Source organism: Myotis daubentonii, chromosome 1 (assembly GCF_963259705.1).
Source record: "Myotis daubentonii chromosome 1, mMyoDau2.1, whole genome shotgun sequence".
NCBI classification, from domain to species: Eukaryota; Metazoa; Chordata; class Mammalia; order Chiroptera; family Vespertilionidae; genus Myotis; species Myotis daubentonii.
Genome location: NC_081840.1, coordinates 16506875 through 16527448, shown reverse-complemented (window position 1 = coordinate 16527448; position 20574 = coordinate 16506875). Strand labels below are relative to the sequence as shown.

Genomic DNA, 20574 nt, shown 5'->3' with positions numbered 1-20574 from the left:
TCTAGTACAAACGCCTTGCAATTCAGTTTAGAAGCCCTGGGACTAGAATTTCCATTTTAAGAATAAATACCAATCACGATGCTAACAAGTTAAGCAATAGTATCTGCTTAATTTTAAGGCGAGGAATGACAGGACTTAATTTTTATGGGAGATTTAAAAAAACACCCCCCTCCCCCCCCCCCAAAAAAAACCAAAAAAACAAAATAAAGAGAGGTTCCTGGGTGAAACTCTTATCCTTTAAGATGAACCAACCACTCACCTTGCGAGGCAGCCCTGTTCCAGTGGAGCAAAGCTCTGGGGTAGGTTTCATTCTCACCTACAATGGTGGCTTCTCCTACAGGGAAAGAGGTAACACAAAGCAGGCATTTAGGGAAAGACACTAGACTTTTAGGCTTCATTTTCAAGCTAGAACGAGTATGTGGAGCATAACTGAAATAAGGATTGGAATATAACAAATAATAAATGGAAAATATATTGTATTAAAATTAAATAAGTACTAGAATAAAATACTGAGTTCCAAGGAATCACTGCATTTAGGACATTACATCCTGAAACACGTTTTATCCACAGAACCAATAATGAGACTGAGTACTGGGCCACTCTGGGGACCTACATAAGCTGGAAAAACAGTATTTTATATCTGCTATTTTGTGAAAATGTATTTGCTGAAAGCAGCAGCCAATTTTATGATGAATGTCAAATCTATTTCTACTGTCAATTCTGAAAAATTAAGAAGGATGTGAGATCTGAAGTAAAATAACTTAAACAAGAGGGACAAGTTCTGTTTACAGCAACAAAGAACGCTCTTTGTGGCTTTTCCTTTTAGACAGGTAACCTGATGTGAGTCCCTGCATTCTGAACCCGAGGTAGCACTCAGATGAACCTTACTCTGGTCAAGGATGAAGGCAGCGTTGCTCTGTGCCACTTCATAGCCCTGTTCGGCCAGCAGGAGGTACTGGATCACGGCGGCGTTGTAGTCGCCGTCTTTATAGCTGTTATAGGCAGTCATAAGCCTCTCAGACCAGCGGCCCCGTTCACACACATTCTTAAACAACTGTGAGAACAGGAAAGAAAAAAAACAACAACAGAAGAATAAGAAAGATAAGCTAGAAAATCATTTTTCAGATTAGCCATGTGAGTGTTATGTATGCTCTTTCAATGTTGGGTAATTTTACTGAATATATGTAAAGTCTGGGATATATATTTGAAGCTTTCACTTAATCTTTAGAATAGTTTATTCAAATAATAGCAAACAATTATATACCACTGACACTGGTCAGACACTGTTCTAGTGATTTATGTATAATACGTAACTTAACTCACTTAACCCTCCCATGGAGTCCACTCTATAAGGTGAGTCCTATTAACAGCTACATTTTACAAGTAAGGAAACTGGATCAGAGAGAGCTTTAGAAACTTTGTAAACATGTATTGATGTCACTCTAAAGTGCCAATTAGGAGATATTAGCACACCCCTTTGTAACATTCATTTAGCATCCTAGCATATGCTTTTTTGACGCTATGTCTCAGATACTGTCTTAGGTGATAGAGACAGCAGACACAGTATCTGCCCTTATTAACACTGATTCTAATAGGGAGGGTAAATGAAATAAGTGTGATGGCCCCACACAGACCCTCCGTCTTCCCTCAGTATACCAGTAGGCTGAATCTGTTTCAACTCTAGAAGAAATCACACAAGAAAACAACAATTAAAACAGTAGACTTTCCGCCCAGCTGGCATGGCTCAGTGGTTGAGCGTCAACCTATAAACCGGGAGGACACTGTTCGATTCCTGGTCAGGGCACATGCCAGGGTTGTGGGCTCAATCCCATGTGGGGCGTGCAGGAGGCAGCCAATCAATGATTCTCTCTCATCACTGATGTTTCTTTCTCTCTCTCCCACTTCCTTCCTCTCCCTTCCTCTCTAAGATAAATAAAAATATGTTAAACAAACAAACAAACAAACAAACAAACAAACAAAAACAGTAGACTTCCGACTGGGAAAATTAATTTCCAGTACAGAAGTTGGTAGAAGAGCCCTCACCTCCACTGCATTGTGGCAGGATCGCATCACACCTGTGCCGCTGGCGTGCATCTGTGCTAGGTTATAGAAAGCCAAGATATGGCCTCCCTGAGAAGCTAAGTTAAAATACTTCAAGGCCTGTTTATAATCCCTCTTGACTCCAATGCCATCTGTAAGGAAAATCACAGGAAAGGTCAGGAACAGTCTCAGATAAGATTCAGCTGAAACATCAGAGAAGTAGAGGATAAAACAAAATAAAATTCAGAATTCTTACTCGGGAAAAATGTGAATCCTATTAACACAGATCTGTACAGTAATATATATCAACATAATTCACAATAAAAAGCAAGATGCACAGATCACTGAATTGGGAGAACATGGATCAGCCAGTATGCAACACTCTCATTTCCATATCATAGTGACGTCTAGTGGAAAAAGGTGATTTACATCTTGGTGTGTTCATCAATCCCACCGTGACTTACTATAGTACATGGAGCCAAGCTGTAGCTGCCCATCCACCCAGCCTTGCTCAGCAGCTTTCTGGAAATACTTCAGTGCCAGATCATAATTCTGTAAAAAAAGATCATCTCATCACACAAGCACATGATGAGAAACCTCAAAAGGCTGACATACTCGAAAGTCAGAAGATTAATTTATTAAAAAAATTAATAAAGCACACAAAATAGTCTTGAAGAGCCATTAAAAGAAATACCTTCTAATTTTTATAGCAGATAATAATAGACTTGAAGTCACAGGGGGATTATATTTAAGATGTTGAAGAAAAGCAAATCGAGCTTTTGTGAGACAATTTGCATGTTGGCTCTCGGAAAGCATAAACACCACCAGTGGAACATAAGGACAGGATTTAAGAAACAGTTGTATCTTTTCTGTTAACCAACCAATCCTTTTTAAAACCTCAATTCTTCCAATATTAAATAAGGGTAATCATTCTCTCCTTATTCGTTCTTTCCCTGTGTTCATAATGAACACTATGCGATCATTAAACTTCAAATATCATGTATCCATAGAGATAAACTGAAACAAAGATCGCTACGGAACTTCAGTTTCCTAAAATGACTAGAAGGAATAAAAACGAGATCACACTACTGTTTCTTATGCTAAGGAATGCCTACAGATTAGAATCCCAAACCTAGCTCTTAGTTTCAGGCCCAAATAAAAAGAACATATTGCTTAGAGATATCCCACAGAAAAAGGGGATGGCAAGGAGACTCCAGGGCATCCCACCTCAGGAAGTAGCACAGAAGAATGAGAACCATGGCTCAGGAAAACCAAGAGCCCTTGCAGTCACAGAACTCCAGGGAAGAAAGTGCTAATGATACACAACCAAAAAATGTGGAGTTGACATTCAGGAGGTTTCTGGGTGACTTGTATTGAGCAGTTTCATGAGGCAGAACCTGACTGTTCTGAGCTAATGAGTGAGCGGTAGCAGCTCATATAGTTCATTTTTTAGAAAAACTTGGCTGTGCAGCGAAGGGCTGCAGAGAAAAGAGGTAGTGGCTAGAAGGGCAAAGGGTAGAACAGAAAGCTTTTCTCCTCTAAATGGGAGAGACCTGAGCATTTTCTTAGGCTTGAGTGAAGAAGTACAAGTCTAGGCGAGATGGAAGAGTAGACAGGGCAGAGAGCATTGGTGGGAGGATGAGAAACTGCTTCAGGAGAAGGTGCCAGAGTCCGAGCCATTCTAACAAGGCAGTAGGTACAGTGAGTACAGAGTGAAGGATGGTAAGGACAACCGGAAACAGTTTAGGTTTGGTTATAATGAAGCGGCCTGCCTAGGCTGGCTGGGAGCTAGTTAAGGAATACTTCCCTACCTCACCAACTGACTCCTTGTTAAAATCAGAATGTTAGATGGGAAACTTACAACTTGAACTCCTCTCCCGTAGAGGTAAGCCATTCCAAGCCCACTCTGTCCAACTGGATTGCCCTGCAAACCAGAGACAACAGTGTGAAAGAATTAATTACAAAGTAGGCAAGACTAAATGCCTGCAAAATAAACAATTTACAGGCATGTGCAAAACCCGTCTTAGCACTTTTCAAGTCAAAATAAAATTTTCTCCTTCCCATCAAGCTAAACATAATATTGACTTTTAGGTATTTGGGGTTTTTTAAATTTTCTGAAAAAGAGTAAATAGTAAATTCATTTAGAATTAAATTTTCACGACTTACCTTATGACCATCTGTTCCATAAATTTATGATATAAAACATAACTAACATATTTCATCTTTTAAAGACTACACACAGGTCACTTTTTTGGGTAGTTTTTTAATTAGTAACCTTCCTCCTCAAACAAGAAGGAAGACTCCATGGGGTAGAGTCAACAACCATGTAATAACAGCAATACTGGGATTAGGCAGCAAAGAAATCCTTATGATTATTGAAGTGCCCAAAACCAAAGATAACCATTGTTTTGAGACTGTAGTTGGCAAAGAGATATGTGTATGGTACACACTGGAGGCATATAGGGTCTTAAGTATTCATAGGCTGCTTTCTTTGCACCAGAGAATGCCTAAATTATGTACTGTTATTATCAAAATTATCCAATTGTGTAAGTTTTAAACCTCAAGATGCAACACAGATAAGAATTATGTAACTTTCAATTCTATTACTAAAATCACATTTTCCTGATCAGGACATTTCTCAGTAAAATTTTGAGAGAGGCTTAATATATAATAATCTGGTCCCTAAAAAAATTGCTTTTTATTGAGAACTTTTTTCCTCATTCAATTCATTTACATGAATCATATTTACATAAATGCTTTCACTAATTTATGGCATGACAGTCATGATTCATCTTTTAATATAATAAACTTATTTATTAAAATAACAGTAATGTGATACACATTTAAATGCACTGAGTCACAAGGTCTTACCATGTCAGCAGCTTTCTTAAAGTAGTGAAGGGCTGTCTCATTACTCTGAGGCACAATATCACTTCCCTCTGAGTACATCTGGAAAACAGACCCCAATTTTATTATGAGGCATAATTCTCTCTCCAATTACATTGTTCTCCTATCTCATCTCATTCTGGTTTTTGTTAGATCTCATGGAATCTTCTAACAAAATTAAAATTCCCCAAAGGATATTTTAGAATTAAAAGCAAAACCTGAAAAGTAGACATTTTATACTATTATACATTCTGTCATATCAAATTTATGATTGACCTTATGACCATCTGTTCCATGAACTTAAGATCCTATATAATAAAAGCCTAATATGCAAATCAACTGAACAGGTGGAATGACTGGTGGAACAACTGGTGGCTATGACACGTACTGACCACCAAGGGGCAGACGCTCAACGCAGGAGCTGCCCCCAGCCCGCAGGCCCCAGGCCAGCCACGGCGGGTACCAACACGGGTCCCCTGATCACCCTGCCGGTTGCCCCACAGATCGGCCCTGATCTAGGGACCCTACCCATGCACAAATTTTGTGTACCTGGCCTCTAGTAAATATATAAATACATAAATTTTGTGTACCTGGCCTCTAGTAAATATATAAATACATAAATATATAAATCAACTTATAGGTCAATCTCAGGAGAAGAAATCTTTAACCCCCAGAGGAATCTATTTTCTCACTCTATCCCAGTGCAGTTAACTGGGTTGACACATTGCTTGGGACCTGTGATTGAACGAGGAAAGGAAGGCTATCAGCAATGTCTTTTCCGTTCTCCTCTACCACTACTTCCCCCAGGCTAAGATTGAAGGTAGTGAAAGTTCAGGAAAAGAAACAACTAAATGGTTATTCTAAAAGGTTTCAAGCACCAAATGATTAAAGTCCCAGGGATCATGATAAAGGACAAAGAGAAAGAACAGAATGACCAATACTGTTTTTATCCATATACACATTAATGACAAAGACATCATTTTTGAGATAGGGTTAGTTTGTAATTAGAGCAAAGATTGAAAGGGCTCAAATGAAAAGTTCTTAAATGCTTAACAAGATTCGTGAGGAACACCACTATTGTCTAAAATCTAAATGTAAAATTCTTAGGCCCCAATTAACTGTGATCCTGTGGCAAATACTGACTAGATTTTTTTATTTGGAAAAACCTTTGAGATATATTCTATCTGAGCTTCCTAACATTAGGATTTGGTTATAGATGAAAATACTGATTAGTTTACACTAGAATAGCTTTCAAAATAATGAAAAAGGAAGTTAATAGATTGTGCTATGACATATGGAATCTACTCATTAAGTCTCTAGACTTAAATGTCCTCTTGAGAAAAGGACCGCACTGAAAGGTGGGTAATGGCTGTCTCATTTAAGATGATGAAAAGGTCTGCAGACAAATTCCAACAAAATCTAAGTGCCTCTATTCAGCATGGAAGTTAACAGGTATTTATAACAGACTAGCAAAAACCCGCACAGCATCGATTCCTCATTATTATGTACTAGAGGCCCTATCACGAAATTCGTGCAAGAGCAGGTCCTCGCAGCCCTGGCTGCCTCAGCCCTCACAGCTTCGGTGGCTGCCTCGGCCCTTGCAGCCCCAGCTTCACCTGGAAAACTGTCTGGACGGTCGTTCTGCTGTTGGGCCATTCTGTCAATTTGCATATTACACTTTTATTATTATAGATATTATTATAGATGATATATGAAAAGTAGGAGCTTGGATAGTGGTGGTTAATTTCAGTGGAGAATTAACATACTGAAGAGCAAATGCTGTTACATTTAAGTCACCTAGGAAATTGCCTCAGATTGGAAATGCCTTAGGACAAGACACAATTTGCCCTGGAAATGTTATTTCCAGTTTGTTTTGGGTAGATTGTAGATCTTGAATACAGGATGTACTCACTCTGCAAACACCTCTTGCTATTACACAATACATTAATGGGACGTACAGTACCTTTCCCAAGAAGGCCATTGCATGTGAGTTGCCAGCATTCGCCGCTAAATTGAAGTAGTCAAACGCTCTCTGTGAGGAAAGAATTTATTAAAAATAGTTTTTAATAGAATCTGCCCTTGGTTTTTAACCAAAATAGTTATTTCAGGAACAGTTAAAAAATCTTGTTGCCTGGCAGAATCTCAATTTAAGTAAATGGCAACATGACACCTATTGGTTGCTCCAAGGTACCCCCCCACCATATCTAATCCTATCTAATAAAAGAGAAAAATGGTAATTGGCGTACGACGATACCCTTTTCATTGGCTAATCAGGGCTATATGCAAATTAACTGCCAACTATGATTGGCAGTTAACTGCCAACTAAGATTGGCAGTTAACTGACAACAAGATGGCGGTTAATTTGCATATGTAGGCTCAATGCAGGGAGGCGAAAGGGAAAGCAGGAAGAAGCCCCCTGCCACTGACAGGGATCGGAAACCCAGGGGGGAGCTAAGAGCTGGGGGGCAGGGCAAAGGCGGCCGTGGGGCCGCCTTTGCCCTGCCCCCCAGCCATGATCGGAGAATCAGGCGCCTTTTCCGCCCTGGCCAGTGATAGCAGGAAGTAGGGGTGGAGCCGGCGATGGGAGCTGGGCACGGTCGAAGCTGGCAGTCCCAGGAGCTAGGGGTCCCTTGCCTGGGCCTAAAGTGTAGCCCACGATCGCGGGGCCGCTGCAGCTGCGGGTCCCCGCTGCCCGGGCCGGACGCCTAGGCCAGAGGCCTCAGGCCTGGTCAAGGGGCCGATCCGGTGATTGGTGATCGGAGGGTGATGAGGGTCAACTCCTCTGGCCCAGGCATCAGGCCTGGGTGGGGGGCGGAGCCGGGGATTGGGGGGATATGATGGTTCCCTTGCCCAGGCCTGAAGCCTGGGTCAGAGGTGTCAGGCTTGGGCGGGGGGTGGACCAAGCGATCAGAGGGAGATGGGGGTCCCCTGCCCAGGCATGATTCCTGGGCCAGAGGCCTCAGGCCTGGGTGGGGGCCAGAGCCAGTGATCAGGGGGAGATGGGGGTCCCCTGTCCAAGCCTGACACCTCTGGCACAGGCGTCAGGCCTGGGCAAGGGGCCGATCAGGCGATCGGAGGGTGATGGGGGTCAACGCCTGAGGGCTCCCAGTATGTGAGAGGGGGCAGGCTGGGCTGAGGGACACTCCCCCCCACACACACACCCAGTGCACGAATTTCGTGCACTGGGCCCCTAGTTTATCAATAAGTCCTGTTACCACCAAATCCATCCTGAATCCATCTATCTTCTACCCTCCATTACCAAAATTCTAGTCAAAGCTACATTATCTCTCACTTGACTTCTAAAATACTCCCCTGACCTCCCTGCTTTTTATTCTGGGGTTATCCAAAGTGACTGTTCTTTTTTTTTTTTTTTTAAATGTATTTTATTGATTTTTCACAGAGAGGAAGGGAGAGAGATAGAGAGTTAGAAACATCGATGAGAGAGAAACATCGATCAGCTGCCTCCTGCACACCCCCCACTGGGGATGTGCCCGCAACCCAGGTACATGCCCTTGACCGGAATCGAACCTGGGACCCTTCAGTCCGTAGGCCGACGCTCTATCCACTGAGCCAAACCGGTCTGGCCAAAGTGACTGTTCTTAAATCTCTTCATGCTGGTCCTTACAGTCCCCTGCAGTTCTGTAGAAAATATACTGTCATGATCAGGCACTACTTATCTCAGTACTGCTCCCTCTTGCTCTCTGCACTCTGGGCATACCAGTCTTGTCCTTCCTGCCTTAGGACCTATGTACATACTGTTCTTTCTGGCCTGGAATAATTTTACCTCCAGGCTCAACTTAAATGTCACCCATCTCTCTTCAGAGACAACTGCCACCTCCCACTCAGTAATCTGTTATTGGGTGCTTTAATTCTCCTTAGTAACAACAATCACAATTTATTACCTATTTTTGCTGTGATCATTTAAAAGGCAGTAAATGCAAAAAATAAATAAAAAATAAAACGTATTGAATTCTTTTACTAAACTTGAAGCTCTGTAAGGACTTAAGGACTGAAGCATTGTATCTGAAATGTCTAGCAGTGAATGGCACATAGTAGGCACGCAAATATTTGTTGAATTAACGTGTACTGGGAAATCCTTTTCTTCCCTCTTCATAGCCTGTAAAATAATTTATTTGTGCAGTTGCTTCACAGGTAAGTGGCATACACACCAAAAATATTTCAAAATTTGTTGTGCAAAAGGTATGCAACAAACTTATCCAGAATTCTGTCCTCTCACTTAATGTTTTTATTAAGATTTTATCTGATGCTGCACTGGCCTAGTGACATACATTTTAATGACCCAAAGACAGTAAGAGCTGTCAAAATGCCATCTGAATTTTTAAAAGTAGATATTAGGCATAGTTGTGTTGATACATCTAATTCTTAAAGTTGATGGGACATGGGTACATGAAGTAACCTTCACTAGAATACTTAACTGGCATGGGAGAAAAACAAAGTGTTTTGAATCTGACAAGCATTCATAGAGGAGTTATAATGTGCTAGGCAGTGTGAGGTGCTGGGAAAAGACTGGAAAATAAGGCAGATGCAGCCCATGCTTTTGGACCTTATGTTCTAGCAGAGGAAACAACTTAATTAACTAACTTACATAATTAACTACTTTACAACGGACAAGGGCCATAAGGAATACAGATTTTCAGAATCCTAACTGTGGTACATGACTTATTCCTGGAGTGGGGCTGAGGCCCAAGGAGACATTAGGAGAAAAGATATTGCAGTTGAGCTCTGGAGGATGACAAGGAATTAGCTATATGAAGAAAGGGGTGGGGAAATATTTACTCTAGCCAGATAGGCCAGCATTCCAGAAGCCCTGAGACAGAGAGGTTCATGATATTTTCAAAGACTCGAGAAAAGATCCCCGTGCCTATGACTGAGAAAGCAAGGGGCTGGTGAGGTAAACGGAGATGGGAATGGGGCCGAAGGGGCCATGTAAAGGTTTTGGTCTTTAAGCTCCGAGAAACTGTGGACCACTCAAGAGTTTTAAGCAAGGGAGCCATATGATCAGATGTCTGGTTCACAAAGACAGGCTACTGCTCAGGAAATTTAAGCAGTAGGTAATTCACACAAGTGACAGGTGTCCCGATGGAAGAAAAGGGAAGAGATGGTGACACTTAGGACATAAAGCAGACAAAATTTGATGACTGGATATAGATCTGACTATTACCATTGTGTACTCCTAATTTCTCATAAACTCAACAATGGATTTTCCTTAGTTCTATAAAATATTTTCTAATGGGAGTTTTAAGATATACTTCAATCACATATCTATAGAAAAAAATACATTGTTTACATATTTTTGGCATTATTAAGAACTAGATTTTAGAATTGATAAAACATTCCCCAACCCTATGAGGTATAATCACATTTTTATTCTTCAGCTTCCTCAGGGGTTAGTTAAATATCAAAGGTTCATTTGTGATGGCTGTCTTAATAACACAAACTTGATATTGTCACTGACTTAGCCAGAAATACACCTGGAGAATTATTTCTTGCTACAACAGGAAGTACAAAGCCCCAGGAACAGAAAAGTTACCTGATGGTTCTGTTCTACTCCACGCCCTCCGTGCAGGTGCAGTTGTCCCAGACCGACCTGAAAATGATAAAAATGGGGCAAAAGTCAAGGGTAGCATCTGGAGTGTGATTACCATTAAACCAACAAGAAAACACTTGGTCATAAAAAGGTTTCTATTTATTACAAAAATTCAAAGATTTAGCCTTACCTCCTGAAGATATTACGCTACTTTAATCTACATTTTTAAACACTAAAAATATCTGCTTTTAATCCAAAACTGAATTTGCCACCAATGAATCTACTCTAAAGGAAATACTCAAGAATATTAATTAATATGAGAAAATTATGATCTAAGATGAGCAAAGGAAACATGAACAGTTCTGAAGAGCAACTGAAATCCCACATGCCCCGGAGCCTTTTTGTTTATAGAGAATGTGGCAGTTTTGGTCCTTGGCGACTCCATGAAGAGCCTTCATCATCACTGTAATGCTGCTCCACTCAAGCAGCAGTTTTCAACTGGGGTGCACAGTAGTCACCCTGCCAGCTCTTAGGAACCATGAATGCCTAGTCCATATCCCAGAGGAGTCCAAATGGAATGTCTTGAGAGTATATAGCTAATAATAACGTAGCTAGTAACTGCTAAGAGCAATAAAAATGTTACTTACAGATATAAGTGCTTGCCCCAGAGACTGTAATACACAATGCATTAAGACAGTACATGAGATGTTGAAACACATACCTGTGCTTGTACATCACCCTTTTCAGCTAGGAACTGGTAATACTGAATCAAATCTTCTTCTAGCATTCCACTGTTCATTCCTGGATTTTCCACCTCATCTGGCAGCCGTATTCTCTGCACTACTGAGCCTCCTGTCAGCGAGATATCACTAGCAACTGAAACAGGGGGATAAAGTAAGGACATGGATGAAAGTCAGCAGGTGTCCCACAGAGAGAAGTACAATTCAAGTTGCCAAATTGTTGACAGATGTTATGTTACAGGAAACTGTTCCTATAGTAGTTTATAGATATAAAACAGCAATCTAAAGTAAATTTAGTTTTTTCCACAAAATACTGAAGAAGTGGAGTTGATAGCAAAATTTAAAAAAAGGTAAGTACTTCTTAATCAACTAGGGTAGGGGCGGGGAATGTCCAGCCTGCAGGCCTTGTAAGGCCTGCAAAATCATTTGATCTGGCCCTGCCAAGGTATTAGAAGTGAGTTAACTAAAGTTTGACCAAAGATAGCAGGCTAATTTTTAAGTTCATAATTTTGTATGGCCTGTGAATGATGTTATAAATATCCAAATGGCCGTTGGCAGAAAAAAGGTTCCCCATCCCTGAACTAGGGTAAGGACGATTCCACTTGAAAAGAGCCATTCATGACATTTCAAGTAGTGCAATAAAAATAGATGTATTTAAAATTAATTGTTTTATTGGTTTTTGTTTTGTAAGGTGAAAGGCAAAAACATAGATACCATGGTTGGCCACAAGACGGTAATGCGTCAGCGCGGATTCACAACTCTGGAGGACCCCGATGCCAGCCCAGTAGCGGTAGCCCTGCAACACAGCCTCAGTGAGAAGACGGCGGTTTCAGGTGCTTCAGTGCATCCATTGGAATAAATACAGCTAACCATACTCAGCATGCAATTCTGTTGTCTTCTGGTCCAAGGACACCATCACCCCATTTTTCCTGAGCTTTAGGTCATGAGGCAATTTATTTAGCCACTTCAACAAGCAGACTATAAATGACTAAGAACTAGAAAATAAATTTCCTAGAGCAATCAAAATTGATGCAATGAACTTTATGCAGTGTGCACATTTTACCTATAGGAGAAAATTAAGGTCTTGCTTGGAACAGATTTTATTCTTATTTTATACACAATTTTAAAAAAGGGTTACTCTTCCAAATTAGCAAAGAAGAAGCAACAAATGAGCAAAATAGGGAAGTCAAGGGACTAGTAGAAGCAGCCCAGCAATAAATGACTTCAGAATAAGGGGAAGAGAGCTAATAATAAAGAGCAAGGGACAGAAAGTAGAGCTCTCTGGAGTCATTTAGCACAGACTCAAAATAACTTTACAAGCTTTAACAATCCTTAGGGCATTACTGTATAATAGCATGTATAACATTTAATGTTCTTAATCTGAAGCTGCTGTTGGAGACGACTGATAATTAGAACAAACCGTATTTTTCACTTAAACCCCCTCAGCAGTTTACCCTTGTAAACAAGACAGAGTCCATGTAAACAGGACCAAGTCCATGCTCCCTGGCATGACATACAGCTGCTTATGGGATTCCTATTCACCTGCCCTGTTGTGAACTACTGGTAGGTTTTCTACTCTCTGGCCACACTGAAGTGCTTGTGTTTTCTTGCAAACACCACATTCCCTCTTGTTGCTGTCCCTCTATCAGTGGTTCTCAACCTTCCTAGTGCCGCGACCCTTTAATACAGTTCCTCATGTTGTGGAGACCCCCAACCATAAAATTATTTTCGTTGCTACTTCATAACTGTAATTTTGCTACTGTTATGAATCGTAATGTAAATACCTGATATGCTATATGTGTTTTCCGATGGTCGTGACCCACAGGTTGAGAACCGCTGCCTGGATACCTCTGCTTTTTACGTTCACTCACCACAATTTACCCTTCAAGAACAGGGTTAGCTGCTTCTTTCCTCAGAAGTACCTCCTTAAATCCCTTTCCTTCCAATGCCACTTTCTAGGTGATTCCTTGACATTCTCGTGCTGTACTATAATGGTCTCCTTACCTGTGCCTCCCTTTCTTGATTAAAAGCTTGTTGGATTGTATTTTAATCATCTTTGGTATCCCAACAACATGTACTCAATGAATATTTTTGGGAATGTATGAGTAAAATTAGTTAGGACCCACCCAGCTGGCCAGAGAAACAGATTTTCCTTCTTTTTTAAGTATCATAGCTCATCAATGACTAAGCTGTAAACTCTTTTCCATATTTTTTCCTGTTTTTTTCTGCTTTCAGTCTCATTTCTGCTTACTCTATCCTTTATGTTCTTGTAAGAATGAATTTATATATTCATTTGAAACATAGTAATATGAGTTGTAGGTCATGTGACTTAGCCAAAGTCAGTTTATGAAATACAAGGCAGATTAAATACACCACAGTAAAAAATTTAGTGGAAAAATTCTCTATTTCACCACTAAGTCATTTAAATGATCAATGGTATCAAATGGCACATAAAAGGTACTCTGTAATGAACTTTAAAGGACCACTTTATAGGTTTAAAGAACTTTGTAGGTTCTTTACATAGTAAGTCCTTCATCAATTTCAATATAACATTTATGACAACTAATCTAAAAAAATGACTCTGACAAACAATTCCAACTTAAAAAAAGAGCCATTTATCAGATAATTCTTCTGCTACTCAATGTTAGCATTCTTCCACTTAAGTCTTACTTACCAAAATCATGTGGGCTATTAGGTTGCCCCCAAGAGCTCCAAAAGTATAATAAACAAGGGCCTGTGAATGAACAAAAGATACTTAATTGAACATAGGCACATGTATGTACTCAATTGAAAGTGTCATATAAATTAAAGTTTTAATAATATTACCTTTGCCTGACTTGAATTAACACCAAGTCCAGAGGCGTAGAGAAAGCCAAGAGCCTGAAATAAAATGATAAAAGTAAGAATTCTGCCTTTGGTGGAAGTTTATCCAAGACAGACATAGTTTTATGTACTATGAAAAGATGAACGAATCTTTAAATGGGAAACAATTTAAATTGTTGCAAGTATGTACAACCTGGAATTAAAGAGCCTCAGAAATGCATTTAAGGTTTTACAAATTACACAATGAAATACAACTTTAAACAAGTCAAAATATTTAGCTTGAAGATTAAAGATCCTATCTAATAAAAGAGAAAAATGGTAATTGGCGTACGACGATACCCTTTTCATTGGCTAATCAGGGCTATATGCAAATTAACTGCCAACTATGATTGGCAGTTAACTGCCAACTAAGATTGGCAGTTAACTGCCAACAAGATGGCGGTTAATTTGCATATGTAGGCACAATGCAGGGAGGCGAAAGGGAAAGCAGGAAGAAGCCCCCTGCCACTGACAGTGATCGGAAACCCAGGGGGGAGCTAAGAGCTGGGGAGCTAAGCGCCCTGCCCCCCAGCCATGATCGGAGAATCAGGTGCCTTTTCCGCCCTGGCCAGAGATAGCAGGAAGTAGGGGTGGAGCCAGCGATGGGAGCTGGGCACGGTCGAAGCTGGCAGTCCCGGGAGCTAGGGGTCCCTTGCCTGGGCCTAAAGCAGAGCCCACGATCGCGGGGCCGCTGCAGCTGCGGGTCCCCGCTGCCCGGGCCGGATGCCTAGGCCAGAGGCCTCAGGCCTGGTCAAGGGGCCAATCCGGTGATTGGTGATCGGAGGGTGATGAGGGTCAACTCCTCTGGCCGAGGCATCAGGCCTGGGCGGGGGGCTGAGCCGGGGATTGGGGGGATGTGATGGTCCCCTTGCTCAGGCCTGAAGCCTGGGTCAGAGGCGTCAGGCTTGGGCGGGGGGTGGAGCAAGCGATCAGAGGGAGATGGGGGTCCCCTGTCCAAGCCTGACACCTCTGTCAGAGGCGTCAGGCCTGGGCAAGGGGCCGATCAGGCGATCGGAGGGTGATGGGGGTCTACGCCTCTGGCCGAGGCATCAGGCCTGGGCAAGGGGCCGATCCTGCGATTGGAGGGTGATGGGGGTCAACGCCTGAGGGCTCCCAGTATGTGAGAGGGGGCAGGCTGGGCTGAGGAACACTCCCCCCCCACACACACCCAGTGCACGAATTTCGTGCACCGGGCCCCTAGTAATTTAATAACTTATTAACTAGAAAAACAAGGTTGAACACAAATATGGCTTTTACTTGATCTTGATGAACAACTATTATAAGGACAGAACAACTCCTACATCATTACATCAACGCAAAGGTGCACACACATTGGAAATGGATAAGAGATTGCCAAGATCCACTATCCCAGGAACACAAAGAGGCAGCCAGAGGTCAAGGTGAAGTGGTCAAGGAAGGTCACTTTACAATGCTAGAGCACACCATTTTCTAAAAAAATTCAACCAATCAAAGAATGCACTAGTAAAGTCCTATCCTTTGCCTTGACAACATCAAAGTATAAGCTAATGTTGAAATAGTCTGAAAACAGGCTTCTGTGACTAAGCAAATCTAAAACCTTCAGTAAACCTGAATTATTGAAGGCATTTTATTTATTTTTTTAATATATATTTTATTGATTTTTTTACAGAGAGGAAGGGAGAGGGATAGAGAGTTAGAAACATCGAGGAGAGAGAAACATCGATCAGCTGCCTCCTGCACACCTCCTACTGGGGATGTGCCTGCAACCAAGGTACATGCCCTTGACCAGAATGGAACCTGGGACCCTTCAGTCCACAGGCTGATGCTCTATCCACTGAGCAAAACCGGTCAGGGCTATTGAAGGCATTTTAAATAAATGTGGTGGCACCCTAAATCCTAGTTGTCAACCTTACCATAGGTAATCAAACAGATATTTTGTATCAAATGGTGTGATGTAATATGGAATGCAGAACATCCCCATAATGCAGTCCAGCCAGAAATATTTTACTTGAGTTCATCAGTCTTTAGCTGTGATAGCCAGTTTATAGGAAATATAGATGATGAAAAAACAAACTAAAGGACACCATGCAGAAGTCAATGGGTAAACTGAGTTAGGACATTCTGCAGAAAAATGGGCCCTAACACAGAAAAAAAAGAAAGGGGATGGTAACGTTAGAAATAACAACCAAATATAAGGTATAGTCCGGGGTTAGGTTTGGACAAAACTGATATAAAGGAAATGTTCTGTTCAATACCAGCTGAATATGCTACGGGTATTATATGTTGTAGAAATTTACTGGAAAGGAAAGGTGAAGATTAACAATTGAGAAGAGCATGTTATGGGACAGTAGACAATGACATCTTATTTTAATCAAAAATTTGTATGTATCTATACACAAAGAAAAAGGTCGAGAAGGCTGTGCATGCATTAACATACTACCAATGCTCATGTCTAGTTGTACATATGCATTATTGACTTCCTTAGCATTTTTAGTTTGTATTTCTAGTTTCTTATAATGGACCTGTACTGCTTCTGTAATGTATATGCTTAAAAACATCAAGATTAATAAGAGATGAAGCAGCTGAAGTTTGGAAAGAAATGCACTGGTGAGTAATTTAGGTAAAAGCCAATTACTTCATGTTTCATTCACTACAGATCAAATCTGGAAAACTACAGGCATAATTGTGGCAAGATGCCTTAAGTGACCATAAATGTTCTCAGACAAAGGAAAAAGACTGATATTCAAAGATATTTTATTCAAAATTGATTTCAAAGAGGAAGGGAGAGGGAGAGAGAGAGAGAGAAACATCAATGATGAGAGAGAATCATTGACCAGCTGCCTTCTGCACGCCCCACAATGGGGATCGAGCCTGCAACCCAGGCACGTGCCCTGACCGGGAATCGAACCCTGATCTCCTGGTTCATAGGTCGATGCGCAACCACTGAACCACACTGGCTGGGCAAGATATTTTATTCTTATTTTTCAAAAGAAGTCAGGGCACAAAGAGTAAACTGCGGTTAAAATAAACAAGTGCTGTGTGGGAGGAGACTCTCCAACGCAAGTGCACTTACAGTCTGCCCCTTGGGAGAGCCTTCCTCAGTCAGCTTCTCAAACATCTCTTTAGCTGTCTGGAGGTTCTGTGTCAGGTAATCACCAAACAAAAGAGCATATGACACTCTCTCCAGGGCCTTGGTATGGTTCATGCTTGCTGCCTTTTGAAGATACCGATATGCTCTTTAAATGTAAACAATTAAAAACACATTAGCAATAATTTGGAACTTTTATTACATTTTTTAAAAATCTACTGAAATGCAACATAAATAATTTCCTTATTCTATAGTCATGTTACTTATGTATAGAAAACATCCTGGCTACTTTGTTTTTATGTAAGACACCAGTTTTCTCTCTCATCCGAACATCTTGGATAGTCTAATTACACTAATAGTAATTCCCAAAACTTCTGAAAACATTAACTACATGTGCAATGAAAGAACTGTAATAATATGGTGTCCCATAAATAATCCAGTGATAGCCACTGCAATTTAAAAAAAAAATCTTTGCACAGAATATAAGCCTGCTGAAATAAAAGGGACATAAAATATTAGAAGACAGTCACTTGTTTTACGTTCTTTCTAAGCGTAAATTCTTAAGTTCTAGTCTTTGTCTGCAAGAATATTATAAAGCAAAAACGAAAAAAACAAACATCTGACAATAACTCCTTTTTTTGCTTTATGTAATTTTAAATTCTGAATAGCATATGTATTCTTGGTTCTCAGAAACAACAACTTTAGTCCATTATTTCCATTCTGCTCATTGTACATTGTTGGGATCAGTATTTACAACCTTTTTATCTAACAAGCTAATATCTGATAAAAAACAATGCCACTGAAGTCCATATATGGTATTAAACTTCTTATAATGCAACTTAACAAAGCCTCTGTTTTGGCAAAACACTTTAAAAAAAAATACTTCGCTATTTATCTCTGTAATGGCCTATCTTAGGGGAGGCATGTACTTGCAGTGCTACCTACTCTCTTTTTTGGCTTTTCTTATTGCTTCCATTGAGGATTTTCATCCCAGTCTGGTACATCACTTCTGCTTCCTGCATTTGCCGTCTTTTAGTGGCCTCTTCTTCAGCTAGAAACAAAATGTTAGATGCACTTAAATGGATTTTAATTCTACACCAATTATTTATCAAGCATCAGCATGTATTCTGCCTTTTGAGACTACAAACACAATTAATGATCTTTCATTCTTTACAAAGCTGACTCCAAAGACACATAATTTAACTGTGGCCTTTACCTGACAAAAGATAAGACTTAAAAAACACACAACTTGTCTACATCACGTTCTTTTAGAGAAAGCAGTATCAACCTGCTTTTGGAGGGTACTTTTCTGCTAGTAATTCTAAAACTTTTAATATAATTTAACTGAAATTTCAGTAGCAAATTATGATTATGTGCCAAAACAGCTAAAATCAGGAGGACAGAAGCATATTAAAAAACAATAGTCAGCCTTAGCTGGTTTGGTTCAGTGGACAGAGTGTCAGCCTGCAGACTGAAGGGTCCCAGGTTTGATTCTGGTCAAGGGCACATGCCTGGGTTGTGGGCTCGATCCCCAGTAGGGGATGTACAGGAGGCAGCCAATCAATAATTCTCTCTCTAATCACTGATGTTTCTAACTCTCTTTCCCTCTCCCTTCCTCTCTGAAATCAATAAAGATGTATTTTTAAAAAACAATCAGAAAAACACCATTTTAGTCAAAGGACACTTTGTTTTTATTTTTTTTCTAAAAATTATTTTGCTATTGTAATATAGTATTGTACCAGAAATCTAGAACTCATTAAGAGATATCTGAGTATTTCATTAGGACCAATATTTATAGAAACAGGAATTCTTATATATAAAAAATCTGATGATATTATACCAAAGTGCCTAATCATACTGGCCTATACCCAAGATCCGTGGTCGGCAAACTGTGGCTCGCGAGCCACATGTGGCTCTTTGGCCCCTTGAGTGTGGCTCTTCCTAAGCCTTAGGAGTACCCTAATTAAGTTAATAACAATGTATCTACCTATATAGTTTGAGTTTAAAAAAATTGGCTCTCAAAAGAAATTTCAATCGTTGTACTGTTGATATTTGGCTCTGCTGACTAATGAGTTTGCTGACCACTGCCCAAGATGGGCTATATTTGATGTTATCTTCTAGAAGTGCCTAATTATCTACCAGAGCCATTATTTTGAAAGTGTTATTTGGAATCAAAGGAGATATGTTTAAGATTTTCTGTTCTTTATTAGTTACAAAGTTTTTCCTGAAAAAATACCTTTAGAGGTCAGCCCCCTTATACTGACATTAACATGCAGGAAGGTGAAACATACATGATTTGTTAAATGTTACTGAGCACAGCACATCTTACTCCAAGTGTTTTTAAAAGATTTTTTAAAATATATTTTTATTGATTTCAGAGAGGAAGGGAGAGGGAGAGATAGATAACATCAATGATGAGAGAGACTCACTGATCAGCTGCCTCCTACATGCCCCCCACCGGGAGTCGAGCCCGCAACCCAGGCATGTGCTCCTAACCGGAATCGAACCCACAACCCCCCAGTCCACAGGCCACCACTCTATCCATGGAGTCAAACCAGCCAGGGCTAAAAGATTTTTTTTAAAATTGATTTGAGAGAGAGAGAGAGAGAAATATCAATGCAAGAAAGGAAAATCAATGGACTGCCTCCTGCACGTCCCCTATTGGGGATCGAGTCTGCAATCCATGCGTGTGCCCTGACCGGGAATCTAACTGGCAACCTTTCATTGCACAGGACACCCAATCAAGTAAGCCACAAAGGCCAGGGCTCAAAGTGTTTTTTAAAAGTTATTATTTTTCTTCTAACTACTCTTCTTTTAAAATTTATTTATTTATTTTTATTTCAGAGAGTAAGGGAGGAGGAGAGATAGAAACATCAATGATGAGAATCATCGATTGGCTTGCTGCCTCCATGTCCCCCACTGGGGATAGAGCCAGCAATCCAGGTATCAAATCATGACCTCCTGGTTCATAGGTCATCGCTCAACAGAAAACCCTCTCTAAATAAGACAGTGTGATAAGCTGCCTGAGTGACAGGCTGGAAATGAGTAAGTACACTGCATGCTTCCTGTGCCAAAGTCTGTTCTTTAAGGCTATCACCACATTATCAACACTGACCATGTCTGTCAAGGGTGGAAAAAGATGGCTAGCAGAGGCCTTGAAGATGCTGTCCAAGACATGGAGCAATGTGGAAATTTCTCCTACAAATCAACACTTACTTTCACAAAAGCCCCACTTTTCATCTGCCTTGTAGTCATAGGTTGTAGCACACCACAGTCTGCCATCTTCTCTCCCATCTGACGTACACTCATCATATTCCTTATCCAGGAAAAGAAAAGGGAAGTGGCAGGGCTCTCCATGTGCTGTGCCTTCAATGGCGGTCAAAGCTGGAAAGATAAGAAAAATCAAAACATGAACAGCACCTGTGGTATTC

The 20574-nt window shown here is 40.6% G+C and overlaps 1 protein-coding gene across 1 annotated transcript in view; it reads right to left on the bottom strand.

Moving 5' to 3' along the window:
• The window catches only part of SEL1L (SEL1L adaptor subunit of SYVN1 ubiquitin ligase), a 52113-nt gene that overhangs the window by 10941 nt on the left and 20598 nt on the right, over positions 1 to 20574 (bottom strand). The window contains exons 4-18 of the mRNA XM_059688883.1: positions 20360 to 20527; positions 18089 to 18194; positions 17129 to 17291; positions 14041 to 14094; positions 13889 to 13948; positions 11929 to 12010; positions 11196 to 11350; positions 10478 to 10534; positions 6890 to 6958; positions 4912 to 4989; positions 3902 to 3964; positions 2505 to 2592; positions 2044 to 2192; positions 889 to 1054; positions 260 to 334 (exon numbers count right to left, since the gene is read on the bottom strand). Coding sequence (XP_059544866.1) covers positions 260 to 334; positions 889 to 1054; positions 2044 to 2192; positions 2505 to 2592; positions 3902 to 3964; positions 4912 to 4989; positions 6890 to 6958; positions 10478 to 10534; positions 11196 to 11350; positions 11929 to 12010; positions 13889 to 13948; positions 14041 to 14094; positions 17129 to 17291; positions 18089 to 18194; positions 20360 to 20527 — 1533 coding nt within the window. The remainder of the gene's footprint in view (positions 1 to 259; positions 335 to 888; positions 1055 to 2043; positions 2193 to 2504; positions 2593 to 3901; positions 3965 to 4911; positions 4990 to 6889; positions 6959 to 10477; positions 10535 to 11195; positions 11351 to 11928; positions 12011 to 13888; positions 13949 to 14040; positions 14095 to 17128; positions 17292 to 18088; positions 18195 to 20359; positions 20528 to 20574) is intronic.